We start from the raw sequence: 17,465 nt of genomic DNA, 5'->3' as shown, positions 1-17,465 counted from the left end.
TGTGTGAATGTTAAAGCATATCCCTCCCTAAATTATTGTTACTATACATTAGTAGATTGAGTTGCTACAATCTTTTTTGTGTCCATAATCATCAGGTCCTGTTAGAGAGTGATCAACTGAGGAAAGAGGTTGATTTTGCAGGGCCTCTGAGTGAGTTAAAACACTGGAAAAGGATGTCTTTAAGGTTCAACTCCATCATCAGTCACATCAAAAGCAACGAGTGCAAGGCAGCGGTCATGGTGCTCCATATCAGCCAATCCAAAACGATGAAGGTACCGATGCTAGTGTTTAACTTAAACAAAATTACACTGTTATAAAAGTTCTAGTTTGAATCTGGCTGATTGATGCGTGTACAGATGCAAGATGACAGTCTGTTTGTAATATGACAAAGCAATGTCTGTGCACATTATACGATAGAAAAGGTTATCGCTTTTTGAAATATAGTAATTATCACTGATCCAATGTTCTGTGAAAATTATTTTTGCAATAATTACTATTTTTTAAACAGGTATCCTGTTTTTAAGGTCCAGTGTGAAGGATTTAGGGGCATCTGTTTTGCAGAAATGTAATATAATGTTCATCATTATGCATCATTTAGGAGGAGGGGATTCCTGTTTGCTGGTTGCAGTCTGCAAATTCACCACTAGATGCCACTAAATCCCACACACTGCTCCTTTAAGATGCTGCTTACCAAACGTTGAGTTTAAATGGAGTGTTAATATCACATAATGTCAGTTCATGTCTGATTTTAGTGTTAATTTATTTTTGTTCCATGAGTAGAAAATAACATTTACATTGATCTTAAAAGCCTGTAAACCCTAATGATGATGATGAGAATTGCATTTAGCACCATTACAATCATGTATCCATGTAGATATGGCGGGAGCTGGATATAAGGATAACAGATCGTGCCAATGAGGCAAAAGACAATGTCAAATTCCTGAACACACTGGAGAAAGTTTTACAACCTCTGTACAACAGTGACCCGGTAGGTATAGTCAACAATTTCATATCTGTAAAACATTTGTATTTGTTAGGATTGAATGAAAATACCTAGACTACATAATTTTGTGCTGTCCAGACAATAATATTTGAAAACACATTTTTGTTCTGCAGGCCCTGTGCTTCAGAATATTCAATTTAAAATTTCAAAGAAAGAATATGAGTACTCAATTTAAGCTTTAATTTGAGTGGATTAATATAAATATTAAAAGAAATGTCATAAGTCATAGCACAAGAAGTCAAACAAAGCTGTTGCCATTTTTCTCTACACTTTCCTCTTTTAATCGTTTTAAAACTTTGTTCAACAAATCTACCATGTTGTATTTTTTTGCAAACTGCAATCTGGCCTTCATAGTTTATAGGCTCACTTTAGTAGCTATGGATCCAAATACATGTCAACAGTTGCAAATTGACCAACGACTGTCAATAACATACGTGTGATTTCAGGTTGCCATGATGAAAAGCGTGCAGAATGTCATCAGTGCTATTCAAATGATTTACCGTGTTTCACTGTACTACAATACAAGTGAAAAGATATCTGCATTGTTCATCAAAGTAAGTGTACAGTATTTAGCCTCAGAAATATTTCAGAAAATATGTTTTCAATGAAAAGACACGATCTAAGGAGCTAGTTACCTTTCTGAAACTGTCCTGAAAACTTTTCCAGGTCACAAATCAGATGGTTACAGCTTGCAGATCATATATTACTGACAATGGCACATGTCTCATATGGGAAAAAGATCCTGATGACGTCATCAAAAAAATGCAGGTGATGCTGACACTGCGTTATCTGTGATTTCATTACTGAGGCCTGACTAACATTTTGATATCATCAAACTAACTGCTGTTATTCATCTTTTTTCTTGGACAGGACTGTATCTGCTTGTATCAGGAGTATCAGTCTTGCTTTCAGAAAACAAAGATGGAAACACAGGAAATACCTGGAAAGAAATCCTTCGAGGTTTCAGAGATGCAGATTTTTTGCAAGTTTGAGAGCTTCTGCAAGCAACTTGAAAAGGTGCAATCTTTGAAAACTTAAAAAAATTGTATTCCACTCTTATCATAAATAACAATAAGCATTATCTTTTGTAGATCATACAAATAATCACAGTGTTCAAGATGTTTGAACCGCTTCAAAAATCAAAAATTGAGGGCATCGAGATTCCGGCCAGACAATTCCACACTGTAGCCATGAATTTGAAAAGGAAACGGCATGACATGTTTGCTCCAAGGACAGCTGAGTTTGAGGCCGATTTTTTGCAGTTCACAGCTCAAATCAGAAACATTGAGGTATGTTTAATTTACTGCTCTTCTTACAGTAAACTGGCAACATGGTCAGGTAGCTTCTACTCTCTTGTATATTTAGTATTGTTTCCATCAGAGTTAGTTCGGCCTTATTTATTCAGAAAGTCCCGTAGAAATCAAAATCTCTTTCGAAAGAGAGACCTAAGACAAATTACATAATCACGACAACAAAAGTCACTCACTCCAAACAGTCACCACACACACACACACACACACACACACACACACACACACACACACACACACACACACACACACACACACACACACACACACACACACACACACACACACACCGGCCACATTAATTCAAAGATTTACAAGTATTATTTGAAATATGAGCGAGTAGAGCTGTAAAGTCTCGGAGAAGATCGAGCGTATCCAGCTTGCTGCAACACAGCTTCATGCTGAAAATAGATGATCATATTCAAATGTAGCCTGTCTTTATCTACAGAACCAGCTGCGGACATTCATGAGTACATCCTTCTCAAACATCTACTCATCTCAGCAAGCTATTGGCCTCTTACAGCGGTCAGTATAATAAGTATAATAAAAGGATTCTACTGTTATGATTTACACTGAGGTCTCGTAATATGTTTTATTTTCAGTTTTCAGAGGCTGAACCTTCCCTGTCTTGATGCGCAAATAGCCAATGTTTTGGGTCTTATTCTTCAGCATTATGCCACAGAAGTAGAGTTTGTTAGCAAGGTATCTAATTTGCTTTTTGTTTATATACTCAAATAGCCACTGAGAATAAAATATAAATACATTGCCAGGTTAATAGTCAACAGTAGAGTTGGATATGTTTGATCAAATTAACAAACTGTCTTTGCAGCTCTATGCCCAACAGAAAGGGAACCCTCCACTAGCTCGAAACATGTCTCCTGTGGCTGGAAGGATTGGTTGGGTCAGGCACCTCTACAGATGCATAGAGGAGCCCATATCATATATAAAAGTTAGACCAAATTTCTATCACCAAAACTACTTCATTTTCATTCTGAAATATTCTAATGTTAACTGAATCTGTCATCCTGAACAGGAGCACTCTGACATTCTGTCCAGTCCTGAGGGCCAAGAGGTGGTCAGAATGTACAATCAAACTGCAGCTGTGTTAGTTGAGTTTGAGTGTGTTTACCACCAAGCATGGATCGATGAAGTGTCGAAACTAGATTATGGTTGGTTCTCTGGTTCTGACTTGTTGATATGCTAAATGGAGCTCGATCTCCCTTGTCCTGTTCTATCATAGCTTTCTGTTAATATTAACGTTTAAATATGATCTCCCTGTTCTTGATCCTAGTCTTGAATACTACACTGCTGGTTCGTCACCCACAGACAGGAAAGTTAGTTGTGAACTTTGATCCTAAAGTGACTGAGGTCATTCGAGAGGCGAAGTGTTTGTTGAAGATGGATCTGGAGATTCCGAAGCAGGCGTTACGTCTTGTTCAGATGGAAAGCAAAATCAACAGCAATCACCTCCGATTACAGGTAAGTCACAGCATATTTCTTCACAGGATTGTTTAGCTTCATATAAAATGACTTGTGTTTCTGCTTTTATAGACTGTATTGATGGATTATGAGTCCACTTGTGTGAAGATGCCTGCAGAGTTCACCAGCTTGATGGCTTCAAAAATAAAAAATGTAAGAATTTTATAAATACACCTGATGGTGCTTTTTGTGGGAGAATATCTAAGATGGTAAATATGAAGCGTGCTGCAAACAGTGTGAATAGCTTTGCCATTCATTGCCACATTTGTTTAATTTTCATAGCTTTTCTGTCCTAAAGAGTTTTTTTTTTTTAATGTTTTTTTTTTAATCTTTGGTAAATAACAAGGTGGAATCTGTACTTCGCCATGGGTCAGTGCTGCTCACCTGGTCCTCATTCCTCCTGGACAAGTTCTTCCAAAATGTTGACACCGCTCTGTTTGAACTCAAACGGCTCGTAAATAGGGTATGTTACTGAAGAAAACATCTGATATACAAGTATTGTAATTTAGTATTCAAAGTAGTAGATTTTAAAAAGCATCAGAATGTTTAATATCACGTTTTGCAAGTTTGCTCTTTGGGTATACATAAAATATGCTCAATCACCATGTTTCTCAATGCCACTTTTTTTTTTTTTTTTTTTTTTTTTCAGGTGGAGGACATTTGTGAGATACACATTGATGAGGTCTTTAAAGACATCTCAGAGACGGTGCTGATTGAGCTCCCAGAAGATCATGCGTCTTCATTGCAGCACCTCATTGACCTCAATAAGGTATAGATTTTTTTTTTTAATTTTTTTTTTTTTAATTCAAGGAATAAGATTTGAACTGTTGTTCTTCCTCTAAATTTACATTTGAACAATTATTACTTTTCATATAAATTATGAATTGTGTCTGGATCCCCAGTCCACTTATTATTTATCTCTTTTTTTTTTAGAATCATTGCAAGGAATGGACAGAGACATTGGATTACAAATGTAGGCAAGTCAGAGGAGCAGTCAAGGAGCTGGATAATGTACTCAGTTCCGTTTATGAACCAAAAGTCCCCAGGACTGTTGAGGAGACTGTTGCAGGTGCTCTTAAGTCCCAGTTTTATGTGTTGTACACGAGTAGAAACAATAACAAAGTATTCAAAAGTGTATTTTGTATTTCACCCTTTGAATATTTTAGGAAAAAGGATTGTGAGGTTCTCAAATGAGGGTCAGAGGAGGTGTGTTGAGGATGAGGGAGTGATGTTTGAAAGTCCAGTTAAAGACAAAACAGCCAAATTTGAAAAGGTATGTTTGCTTACCAACTGCAAAACATTTGTATTTCATACAGTATACCAACAAATATGTCAATGTTCCAAATGAAAATCTTAATTTCAGGAGTTTAGGAAGCTTTATGAACACTTCAGTGCAAAAGTGTTCGATGCTCTTGTCAAAACAACCAAGTTGTCTCTGGAGACCCTGAAAAGGAGAATTTGTGGCACTAAGTGAGTACGTCTGTATGTAATACCGGGTACTGTAGAAAAGGCCAGTATCTAAAATACATTTTAATGATCTCTTACAGAGTGATATCAATGCAGGGAAATTTTAGTATTTACCAGAAGTCAAAGTCTAATTCTGGCATTATCCCGCTGATAAAATCTGAAGTGCAGCTGGACATTCCCAACGTGGTGAGTTTCAACTACACATTGGTGACTGAATCCTGGTCACACTACAGTAGTTACATAGTAGGGGAGAGGGATCATCTAGAATTCATTGCCAGTCTTGTTAAACAAAGTTTATTTTCTGTGTCTTTTTATTTGTTGTCATCAGGTAATGATTCCTACTGTAGATGAGATCCAACAAGGCATAAATCAACTAATTGATTTGATACTGGAAGTCAGCAAGGGTGTTGAATGGCAGCGGGAGTACAGTCAAGACGACACAAAGAAAGAAGGTAACTTGTCCGTATGCACATACATGATCAAACACATCTGAATTGTAAAGTTTGCAGGAATGACATACAGTTTAAAATTTTATGAAAATTTGTGGTTCTTTAATACACAGTTGTTGAAACAATTGATCTTTACAAATTTACTTAAAGGAACAGGATGTAGGATTTAGAGGCATTGCGGTAGCAGATTGCAACTAACTGAACACCCGTCACCTCACCCTCCCTTACCCCCGTGTAAGAGAATCTACGGTGGCCACGAAACTTGCAAAAAATGCGATCTAGCCCTCTCTAGAGCCCGCCAGATTATACACTAATGAAAAACATAATTATGAATCTTATATTCTATAAAATGACGCTTGAGTTCCCAAAATCCTGCACGTTGAACTATTCAGTTAATGAACTTTAAGTCAATTAAGTTGTTAAATTGTATAAAAATGCAGTATATAGCAATATTCAAATGCAAATATATATATATAGATAGATATATATATATATAAATGATAAAATACTTGCAATCAAAAAAGTTAATGTAACAGGCCATTTATTATGAGTAAAGATTGAAAGTATTCACCTTATTTATTCTGAAAAAAACATTATTTCTCCTCTACACCTGAGGCTGAGATCGAGATCGAGACTGACTTTTCTTTCATAATGAACAGGAATTTATATTCCGTTTTTTTCAGTCGATATATTTGAAGATTGTTTTACACATGTACATATTATATTATTGGCATTTACCATTTTGTGTACACACTTAGTTTCTTCAACACATTCACAAATCTTTTATTCACCTTTGAAATTATCACAAACATTTCTTGGTTGATATTTACCTTATGTTTTGATCTTATGCTCAGGTGCGGAAAAAGAGAATCTCTTTCACAGTGTTGTTGAACACAAAGACATAAAAAAGACTGTGGTCATTCTGAGAACAGCAATCAGCTCCCAGCGGGGGCACGCAGCTGATGTTCTGAAGCAATTCAGTCCTTTCAGTGTGATATGGGAGGAGAACAGAAATGTCAAAGTCAAGGTTTGTTTTCCCATAAACGATAACATACTCTGTTAACTTTCCATAGTGAAAGTTCCTTATAACAATGACATTATATTTATCTTAATTTTTTACATAGCAATTCATGGACAGCAATCCATCCTTGATCCAGATTAAATCTGAAATCCAGCACTACGACGCTGTTGAACTACAAATTGATGATATCAACCCCGTCATTCTTTTGGGGTCTACTGAACTCTCAACCGGTAAGGTAGTCTCAATGTTTTCTAAACAGCAGCCAGATAAGTTTTCAGTTACTATACCCAGGTATTCTGGCATCTACAATACATTTTACTAAACACAAAAAAGAGTTGAAGCTGTTTGGAATGTCAGATTTTATAGGAATATGCTCATAAAGTCATAAGATAAATTACTTAAGACAAATTGAATTTTCACTTTACAATGTTGTTATGGGATAAGAAAGGGGATTACAGCCAATGCCGTGAGGGGCAGGGTTGTTAATAACATAAAATAAAATAAGTCTTCCAAGGACTTATCCCTAATAGGAAGAAACAGCCATTGTTTCACTCCCTCTTCTTGCATTACCCCATCCACCCACCAGATGTCCACAGACTTCCATTCTGCTCCTTGTCACGGACCTGCCACACATACTTCACCTGTTCCTAACTCCCCAGTCAGCCCCTGTGTATACCTGTTGATGCTTTTCCATTTCATGTTTTTGTCAAGATATATTTCAGAAGCCGTCTGATCTAAAACACAACATTGTATTTTATATAACAGGTTTTAGTTGTTTTAATTTTATTTTGGAATACCGCAGGTATGAGACAGTGGCTTCACATTTTCTCAATTGTTCTTAATACTGTGTATCATTAGCAGATACACATTTGTCTTTACCTATTTGACAATTTGAATCTTAAATGAATAAATTTAAATTTGTATTCTTCCTGGTTATGTCATCTATCCCATCCCTTATTCACAGATGCATTAAAGAAGGCCATGACAGTTGAGACCAAAGCCTGGAAGACATTGTTCTGCAGATACCTGAAGCAGGAGTACAAGAAAAAAATGATTGACTTCAACATACATACTAACAAATACCTCGTACAACTATCACATCCTGTGGCTGATTTGGAAGATGTGCGTCGTGCCATGGGGGCCCTGTCTAAGCTTCGAGATGCTGAAATACAGACTGATATGACGCTGATTTCCATTGAGGTATGATTAGCACAGTCCTTTATTTTCTAGGATATTGCTTAAGTCTTGCCTATAACTGTGATGGTTATATGGACATTTGTAGACTGAAAATAGCCCTCCACAAAAAACAAAAAAAAGTCTACACTGGTGAAGTTATGTTGCTTCAAGTACCGTTGCTAAAATGAAATATATTCCAGGGAAGCATTTTAGTAAAAGATCAATTGGTTTCAGGGCAATATCAGTCATTATTCAATATGAATAATATCAATAATGGAACTGACCTGTAAACAACCACATTTTGTAACCAATCCTATTAAAAAAAATAAATAAAAAAAAAAAGTGATTTTATAATAATGTATTTTACAGGAAGCCTATGACATCTTGACTAAATATGAAGCAGGGGTGTCCAAAAGAGAAGTGGAGGGAGTGCACAATCTGAGGCATTTCTTCACAGAGCTTCAGTCTAAAGCTGTTAGTATTATCATTATATTTATTCTCATTTTGTTTGGAGAATTGATGATGTGTTCCTTAATAACTCAGCTGTGATCTTGATTTTTGATCCCTGACTTTCCCAGAGATCAGTGCAGGATGAGCTTGTCCGAAAGCAGCCCAAGTTCAAACAAAACCTCCTGGACTGTGTCGGTGTTTTCCAAGAAGATGTTGACACTTTTATGGAACAATATGATTCTGTAAGTAATCTGTGAATATTTCACTCACTGTTTGTGTTCAGCAATTGAGTCAATTTAAATTGAATTATTTATCAGTTCATGTGGTGGTGTATTTTAGGAAGGCCCCATGGTTGAAGGAATAGCTCCACAAGAAGCCAGCCAAAGGCTCCATATCTGTCAGGTAACATTGTCAATTAACTTAACACTATTCTGTAGTCTGGTCAATATGAATAATATCAATAAGTATTTAAACAAGTTGAAAAACCAGAAGCTGTCATCTCAATTGGAAGTTAAGATGAGTCCATTTAATAAAGACTTACCAAGTGAGTTATCTTACAAAAGAAAAAAAAAAGTCACATTTAATAAAGTGCAATGAGAAGAACTACTATTCAGTGACACAACATTAATGCTATTTTTGATGGTGTTTCCTTTTTTTTTTTTTTTAGCCCTGCGATATATATATATATATATAATTTGTTTTTTTGCTAAATAAATGGCAACAATGTTTTTTTGTTTTGTTTTTTGATATCTCTCAGGCTAGATTTGATGAAATGTGGAGAAAATTTACCACCTATACTTCTGGGGAGCAGCTTCTTGGCTTGCCAGTTACAGATTATAACTGTCTACACAAGAAAAAGTATGTTACCACTCTAACAAAGCTTTCCTTACATTTCCATAACAAAGACAATTATATTGCAACTTTGTATTGTATTTCTGTATTCAGACTAAAAAAGATATGATTTATTATGTTTCCCTTAGAAAAGAGCTTGATCTGCTTCAAAAGCTCTATGGCCTGTATGACGCAGTGATGGGTAAGATCAGTGGGTACTACAGCATACTGTGGACCGAGGTGGATATTGAAAAAATCAATGCAGAACTTCAGGAATTTCAGAACAGGTGAAGTACCTCTGTTATTGCCCCCTACTGAAATGTTGCAACATACTGTGCTAATCAAATTGTTTTATTTTTTTCTATTTTTTTTTAATTTTTTTTATCACATCCTCATTTGTAGATGTCGGAAGCTACCCAAAGCACTGAGGGGCTGGCAAGCCTTCCTGGACCTAAAGACGACCATTGATGATTTCAATGAGTCATGCCCTGTGCTTGAAATGATGGCAAACAAATCCATGAATCGGAGACACTGGGACCGGATCTCAGACTTGACTGGACACAAGTTTGAGGTGGAATCCGACACCTTTACCCTGCAAAACATCATGGAAGCACCTCTGCTGAAGTCAAAGGACGATATTGAGGTTTGATGTGGTGACATTTAAACCAGCTCCACCTTTTCTAGACATATTATTTATCTTTTTATATGTATTCCCCCTCCTACGCTTGTCTTTCTGCATTTCTAGGACATCTGCATCTCAGCTGTGAAGGAGAAGGATATTGAGGCCAAATTGTCACAGGTAAAAGAGGTGTGGTCCGGGCAGAACCTGAGCTTGATGACATTTAAGGATAGAGGAGAACTGATGCTGAAAGGAGCAGAGACGGCAGAGATTCTAACTATCCTGGAGGACAGTCTGATGGTGCTAGGTTCACTGCTGAGCAACAGGTAGAACAGAGTAAACACCAACTTAACTTTTAGATTTGATAAACTCAATCGATGCCCAAAGAATGTGTTCAGGATGTTATTTGTGTATTGATTGAAGACACGTTTTCAGACATGGTATTTCTTAAGGAGGTTGTTTCCTTGTCTGCTTTTTACAGATACAGTACCTTCTACAAAAAAGAGATCCAGGATTGGGTCTCAAAGCTTTCAACATCGTCTGATGTCATTGAACAGTGGATTATTGTTCAAAATCTTTGGATCTATTTGGAGGCCGTGTTTGTTGGGGGTGACATTGCCAAAGACCTGCCACAGGTGCAGTTGACACTTTTATCTTTATATTCTGAAAATTATATTGTTGAGTTCTTCTGTAGTAAAATGCTACAATGCTTATTTTTTCCGCTGCAGGAAGCAAAGCGATTTCAGAATATTGACACGTGTTGGATTGAGATCATGCAGCGAGCTCAAAAGGTCCCAAATGTGGTGCAGTGCTGTGTGGGTGATACAACTCTGGTGCAAGGTCTGCCAGATCTCCAGAAACAGCTGGAGTTCTGTCAAAAATCTCTTGCAGGGTAATTCTTTGCCTACAACTTTTTTTTAATTTATTACTTTTCGTTTGAGGCATCAGCGGGGGTATAACGGTAGTACTTCCCTTTTGTGGTGTGTTGAATAATTGTTTTGTAGAGTCATTGACTTCCCTGGTTTTTCTACAAATTGCTACTGTCAATATTTTGTTACCAAAAACTGATGTATGAGATAAAATTGATCAAATTAGCACGAGACATATGAACTGTAAAAATTTTAAATACCTCAGAGTAAGTACAAGTAAGGAAGTAAAATGTATTTTTTTTTAATTTAATTACACTTTAATGTTTTTCACTCAGGCGTTCTCATTCGACTTACATATTATTATTTTAGTTTTTTTTCCATTTACTTCTGGTTACTTCTTGTAACCCTTGCCAATACTTTAGACCAAAAACAAAATAATAACATTGGTGGGAGTTATTCTGGTACAGTTGATGTTGATTATGTGTACACTTGAGATGATGTGATCTAATTGAACAGGTACCTTGAGAAAAAGAGGCTTCTGTTTCCACGATTCTTCTTCGTGTCTGATCCGGCCCTTTTGGAAATCCTTGGACAAGCCAGTGATTCGCACACAATTCAGGTTTGTAAATTGTCACTTAAAGAAACGTTTAAAAGAAACAGTTCAGTGTAAACAGGAGTCATGATACCTCTGCCAAGGATGTTGGTGGTTCCATTTATATTTGGATGTTAGCAGGATATTTTAAGTGTCAGCATATTAGCCCCTGCCCAAGGAAAAATGGATCAGAATGTAACTTAAGTTAAGGATACTAATCAGGAAAATGTTAAATGATTCCATAACATTTTAAGAGGCTGAGTTTTATTGTATTGTGAACTTTTTCACTTTTTTAAATGAAGAACATGTACCAGGACTCCTGTTATTGTTTTCAAAGTGTCAAAATGTGTGCTGATAACCTTTTAAAAATGTTCTGACAAGTATTAATCTGTCATGTTTACATTTCATTTATTGTATTGTATTTGTTTGGTAAAAATCCTAAACAAAATTAATTTTGATGCAATTGTTTTTCAGTCACATCTCCTCGGAGTGTTTGACAATGTCAATGAAGCAGAGTTTCATGCAACAGAGTATGACAAGATTTTAGCTGTTATTTCACAAGAAGGAGAGAAACTACACGTATGTGATGCTAATTTCATTTCCAGATTATATCTGTGATTTAATAGTGCATTTGAAGAATGTAAATATAATGTTGAATAACATTTATTACACTTCATGTAAAGGACTTTTGCAGTTCTTTTAAATTGAGCGATTTTAATTACTTTTTATATGTTGTGTAGTTGAATCTGTACCAATGATTCATATTGCATAGATGTGTCACATGCTTTGTTTTACACATTTTACAATTTTACAGATAAGTGTGAAGCAGAAAAAAGAAGAACTGAAACATCTCAGAATTGCTATTGAGTACATGCTTTCCATCACTGAAAAGTATGGTACAGTACTGTATATTAAATGTATGATTATGGTTTCAGCTGGACACACCGGTCATGGCACAGGGACCAGTGGAGCTCTGGCTCAGTGCGCTGTTGTCACAACAGCAGGCTTCATTACACTCAGTCATCAGAGCTTCGGAACTAGTGATAAACGATGAAGATTTTGATCTTCTCTCCTTCCTCAACAAGTTTCAAGCACAGGTCAGAAGACAGTAGTGTTTCTGTTAGTAAAAAGCTTCACCAGGTTGAATTTAAAAATCATGCTGGTGACACCCCATTGGATAACAGGTCAACAGATTGTGTGATAGTGTATCTTATTATAGATTTTCTCCATTGCTTCAGTCTGACACCAGAAATGTGACAAGAACTGTCCACCATCCAACGCTAGCTCTTTGTAGATACTTCCACAGCACAGATTTTAAACACTGTACTCTGCAAGGTGATCCTGGAAAACCCTCATCATAGATTTTAGGAAAGGCCTATCCTTAATCTACTGGTACATCTGGTATCAAGAGTTTATTTCACTAATTCCCTTTTCTCTTCTCGCCTTCTTCATTGACTCAGGCACCTGAACAAATATCATGGTCCTTCTCATATACATTGTGTCTAAAGTTTGCAAAATAACACGTGTATATATATATATATGTGTATACATGTCGTGTTTCATGCATTGTTTGCGTCTTACTTTAGGTGGGCTTGCTCGGAATCCAGATGCTTTGGACGAGAGATGCAGAAGAGGCCCTACAAAATGCTGAATATGACAAGGAGATCATGCCAGAGACCAAAACCAATTTTCTAAATCTCCTCAGCACGCTCATCAAACAAACCACCCATGACCTGAGCAAATTTGACAGGGTCAAATATGAGACACTTGTCACAATCCATGTGCACCAAAGTGATATATTCAATGACCTAGTGGGTTCTTATTATTTTTTATCGTTGATTGACTGTTAGTGTTATCTATGTAACACATTCAGATTTATATCCCACTGTGTCCTCAGGTAAAGAAGCGTATCAAATCTGTCAGCGACTTTGAATGGCTAAAGCAGAGCAGATTTTACTTCAAGGAGGATCTGGATAAGGTCCTTGTATCTATTACTAATGTTGACTTCATATATCAGAATGAGTTCCTCGGTTGCACTGATCGCCTCGTCATCACCCCTTTGACTGACAGGTCAGAAAAGAGAAATTTGATATTAAATATTTCTACAGTGTTTAATGCTTCAGTTGAATCATGGATCTGCTTTTTATCTGCCTAGGTGTTACATCACACTGGCCCAGGCCCTGGGTATGAGCATGGGAGGAGCCCCTGCTGGGCCAGCTGGCACTGGGAAGACCGAAACCACCAAAGACATGGGTCGCTGCCTCGGCAAGTATGTTGTGGTGTTCAACTGCTCTGATCAGATGGACTTCAGAGGACTTGGCAGGATATATAAAGGTATCCCAGGCGATTGAACAGTTCTTCAAACAATGTGGTGCAATAATTTCACTTATCTCATGATGTATTCCTTTTTTTCCAGGCCTAGCACAATCAGGGTCGTGGGGCTGCTTCGATGAGTTCAACAGAATCGATCTCCCAGTGCTTTCTGTTGCTGCCCAGCAGATCTACATTGTTCTGCAAGCACGCAAGAAACACAAAAGCTCTTTCATTTTCACAGATGGAGACTGTGTGAATCTGAATCCAGAGTTTGGCCTGTTTATCACGATGGTAAGATATACAAATGCACAAGAGTGTTCTAAGAAACACATTTAAAATAGGAAGAAAACATTTATTATGCATTAAAAAAAAAAAACACGTCGTCACTCCTTATCTAGAACCCTGGATATGCTGGTCGTCAGGAACTCCCTGAAAACTTAAAAGTGCAGTTCAGGACCGTGTCTATGATGGTACCAGACCGGCAGGTTAGTCAAGGATACTTTTGTTCAAGAAAAGTATTATTCATTTTGTTTGAGTTTTAACAGTCACTTCTTCACTGTTGTCTTTGGCAGATCATCATGAGAGTCAAACTTGCCAGTTGTGGATTCAATGAAAATGTTATATTGGCCCAGAAATTCTTTGTTCTTTATAAACTGTGTGAAGAGCAACTTACAAAACAGGTGAGAATCTTGTTACTGATGCTTAATTCCTGTTTTGAATGATTATTGAACTACTAACACACAACCCTTTGCTATTTGTCAGGTCCACTATGACTTTGGCCTCAGGAACATCCTGTCTGTGTTAAGAACACTTGGGGCATCTAAAAGAGCTCGACCCAATGACTCGGAGTCCAGCAGTGTCATGAGAGTGCTGCGCGACATGAATCTGTCTAAACTGGTATGACCCAAACTCAGTGTTGCTGGCAGGAAGTATATATTAAATTGTAATGTGTGAGCAGATACAGCACTGTATATTAATTTTTCTGTCTGTTTCAGGTGGATGAGGATGAGCCCCTCTTCCTTAGTCTCATCAATGACCTGTTCCCTGGTATTCAGCTGGATGGAAGCACATATACTGAACTTCAAGCTGCTGTTTCCCATCAAGTTGAGCTAGCTGGTATTGTCAATCATCCACCATGGAACCTCAAGCTTGTTCAGGTACCTCAAAACTGCTTCGTCTGCATATTTTGCTCCTGTTGTCTGTTTGGAAAATGACCCGTTTACTGTGCGCAACTGTCACCTGTCAGCTTTATGAAACTGCACGAGTGCGCCATGGACTGATGACTTTGGGCCCAAGCGGAGCTGGGAAGACCACGGTCATCAACATTCTCATGCGATCTATGACTGAATGTGGGAGTCCGCACAGGGAAATGCGCATGAACCCCAAAGCAATCACTGCTCCGCAGATGTTCGGTCGCCTCGATGCAGCCACCAACGATTGGACTGATGGGATCTTTTCCACTCTGTGGAGGAGGACACTTAAAGCTAAGAAAGGTTTGTAATACAAAGTTTAGAGAACTTTCAAGCTGATAAGTCTAAATTTTATATCAAAAATGTCTTTAATAAAAAATTCTTACCAAAGACACAGTATTGAGTTCAATATTATCTGAACAATAAACAATGCATTATTATACAATATAAATCTACGATATACAATATTCTACAATATAGAGGTTGTTGCCGTGTAAAAAGAGTACAAAATATACAGTGTCACATCAGGAGCTGGACATCGAACAAAGTTCATCAAAGTGTAGCTGTTCTTGTCTGAAAGCAGCATATTTTTTTTACTTTTTGTTTCAGCTGTAGACATAAACTGATGCATGTTAACACCTAAAATGTTGGGGATACAACTGGTAAAAAAAAAAAAAAAAAAAAAAAAAAAAAAAAAAGGGGGCTGAGACAGATCAACAGAATGACACAGAATCATTTGATTGCTTGAGAACTTAAAAATTGAACTGCTTTGAAATGTGTACACTTCAGGGGAGTTCATATGGATTGTGCTGGATGGTCCTGTGGACGCCATATGGATCGAGAACCTCAACTCCGTGCTGGATGATAATAAAACGCTGACCCTGGCTAATGGTGACCGCATCACCATGTCACCCTCCTGCAAGTTGGTGTTTGAGGTGCACAACATGGATAATGCCTCACCTGCCACTGTGTCCCGAGTGGGTATGGTCTTCATGAGCTCATCGGCTCTCAGCTGGAAACCCATACTCCAGGTACAGCTATTTTATTAAGGCGTCAATAGACAAAGTGTTTGAAGAAAAGATGAATGAAATAAAAATGCTTGTTTTACAATGGAGTGTTTACAAGAAACCTGGCCTTTAACTTGCAGGGATGGGCTCACAAGCGCAATGCAAAAGAGGCAGAAATCCTTATGTGTCTGTACGACAAGATATTTGAGGATGTTTACTTGTTCATGAAGCAGAACCTGAAACCAGAAATGGAGCTTTTGGAGTGCAACTACATAATGCAGGTACATATTCAGAAAAATGTTGGCGACAAAAAATAATTAGATGACGCCTCTAACCTTGTTTGAAATCCTAAATTGTCTCTTTATGTTACACCTTCAGTCTTTGAATCTGCTGGAGGGCATCCTCCCACCCAAGGTTACAGATAGCAAACACATTGAGCGCCTCTTTGTCTTCTGCCTAATGTGGAGTCTGGGAGCCATTTTGGAGTTGGAGGATAGGGACAAAATGGAGGCCTTCATCAGAGGTCACATCTGCAAGATTGATGTGCCTAAAGCAGAGCCAGGAGCCACTATGTTTGAGTACATGGTGAACACAAACGGTTAGGTTGTTTTTATAAATTAAATACCACTTCTTTTCTCATTTTATTTCTATTTGAAGTGAGTGTTTGAATGACTGTTTACAGGTATTTGACTATTAGGATGGTAACTTCTGTTTCAGGTGAATGGTGTCATTGGAACAAACACGTGGGGGAATATGTCTATCCAACTGACAGTGTGCCAGACTATACCTCTATTCTTGTGCCAAATGTCGATAACACAAGAACGTCTTTCTTGCTGGAGACTATTGCTAAACAACGCAAGGTGATCTCGTCTCTTTTAATCTAAGTACTTTGCATAAAGAAATAATTACTATTTTTGCTCTGTTGGCATGTGTGACAGATGAATATTATGTATATACAGGCTGTGCTGCTCATTGGTGAACAAGGGACAGCAAAAACAGTCATGATAAAAGGCTACACCAACAAATACGACCCTGAGAAAGACCTGTTTAAGTCACTGAACTTCTCATCTGCAACAGAACCAATTATGTTTCAGGTATAATATATACTGCAACATGTTCTATATGTCTTTTTACAGGTCTGTATCGGTTTTATGTTTGAAAAAAAAAGTTTCTTTTATATACAGCGAACAGTGGAAAGCTACATTGAAAAGAGAATTGGCAGCACCTACGGACCCCCAGGAGGACGTAGGATGACAGTGTTTGTTGATGATATAAACATGCCTATTGTCAATGAGTGGGGAGATCAGGTGCTTACATACATTTATTTTTGGAATTTTATTCCTGTCATGTTCAATCAATTCAATCTAAGTCACTGTTCTACGTGACCGTTCAACCAGATCACCAATGAGATAGTCCGCCAGATGATGGAAATGAGCGGCATGTACAATCTGGATAAACCAGGAGACTTCTCCACTGTTGAGGATGTACAGATACTGGCAGCCATGATTCACCCTGGTGGTGGGAGGAACGACATCCCACAAAGACTGAAGAGACAGTTTACAGTCTTTAACTGTACTCTGCCATCCAACACCTCCATTGATAAGATCTTTGGTAGCTGTCTCTATAATTATTTAATTTCTTTGCTTACTGTGGATTATATTTTACAAAAAACTGTTGACGTGTCATGTT

The 17,465-nt window shown here is 37.5% G+C and overlaps 1 protein-coding gene across 1 annotated transcript in view; it reads left to right on the top strand.

The window, feature by feature from the left end:
- Window positions 1–17,465, top strand: part of LOC138617176 (dynein axonemal heavy chain 8-like) — a 33,363-nt gene that overhangs the window by 3,874 nt on the left and 12,024 nt on the right. The window contains 50 exon segments of the mRNA XM_069691929.1: window positions 96–272; window positions 875–988; window positions 1,450–1,557; window positions 1,670–1,771; window positions 1,874–2,020; window positions 2,095–2,292; window positions 2,762–2,838; window positions 2,916–3,015; window positions 3,143–3,262; window positions 3,347–3,482; window positions 3,605–3,792; window positions 4,139–4,255; window positions 4,442–4,561; window positions 4,726–4,861; window positions 4,959–5,065; window positions 5,156–5,262; window positions 5,367–5,445; window positions 5,588–5,760; window positions 6,011–6,051; window positions 6,560–6,735; window positions 6,833–6,959; window positions 7,694–7,929; window positions 8,275–8,379; window positions 8,484–8,597; window positions 8,695–8,757; window positions 9,113–9,213; window positions 9,336–9,473; window positions 9,589–9,829; window positions 9,932–10,131; window positions 10,287–10,440; window positions 10,534–10,697; window positions 11,191–11,293; window positions 11,741–11,845; window positions 12,202–12,363; window positions 12,853–13,077; window positions 13,164–13,336; window positions 13,422–13,600; window positions 13,683–13,870; window positions 13,978–14,064; window positions 14,152–14,259; window positions 14,342–14,476; window positions 14,575–14,736; window positions 14,826–15,072; window positions 15,559–15,800; window positions 15,917–16,057; window positions 16,155–16,374; window positions 16,494–16,636; window positions 16,736–16,870; window positions 16,961–17,083; window positions 17,174–17,387. Of these exon segments, the coding sequence (XP_069548030.1) occupies window positions 96–272; window positions 875–988; window positions 1,450–1,557; window positions 1,670–1,771; window positions 1,874–2,020; window positions 2,095–2,292; window positions 2,762–2,838; window positions 2,916–3,015; window positions 3,143–3,262; window positions 3,347–3,482; window positions 3,605–3,792; window positions 4,139–4,255; window positions 4,442–4,561; window positions 4,726–4,861; window positions 4,959–5,065; window positions 5,156–5,262; window positions 5,367–5,445; window positions 5,588–5,760; window positions 6,011–6,051; window positions 6,560–6,735; window positions 6,833–6,959; window positions 7,694–7,929; window positions 8,275–8,379; window positions 8,484–8,597; window positions 8,695–8,757; window positions 9,113–9,213; window positions 9,336–9,473; window positions 9,589–9,829; window positions 9,932–10,131; window positions 10,287–10,440; window positions 10,534–10,697; window positions 11,191–11,293; window positions 11,741–11,845; window positions 12,202–12,363; window positions 12,853–13,077; window positions 13,164–13,336; window positions 13,422–13,600; window positions 13,683–13,870; window positions 13,978–14,064; window positions 14,152–14,259; window positions 14,342–14,476; window positions 14,575–14,736; window positions 14,826–15,072; window positions 15,559–15,800; window positions 15,917–16,057; window positions 16,155–16,374; window positions 16,494–16,636; window positions 16,736–16,870; window positions 16,961–17,083; window positions 17,174–17,387 (7,258 nt within the window).

The sequence above is a fragment of the Brachyistius frenatus genome, unplaced genomic scaffold (assembly GCF_029030835.1).
Source record: "Brachyistius frenatus isolate BFR_SWC_R1_liver_20210118 unplaced genomic scaffold, ASM2903083v1 Contig_12, whole genome shotgun sequence".
NCBI lineage: Eukaryota > Metazoa > Chordata > Actinopteri > Embiotocidae > Brachyistius > Brachyistius frenatus.
This window is presented reverse-complemented; position numbering and strand designations above follow the sequence as displayed.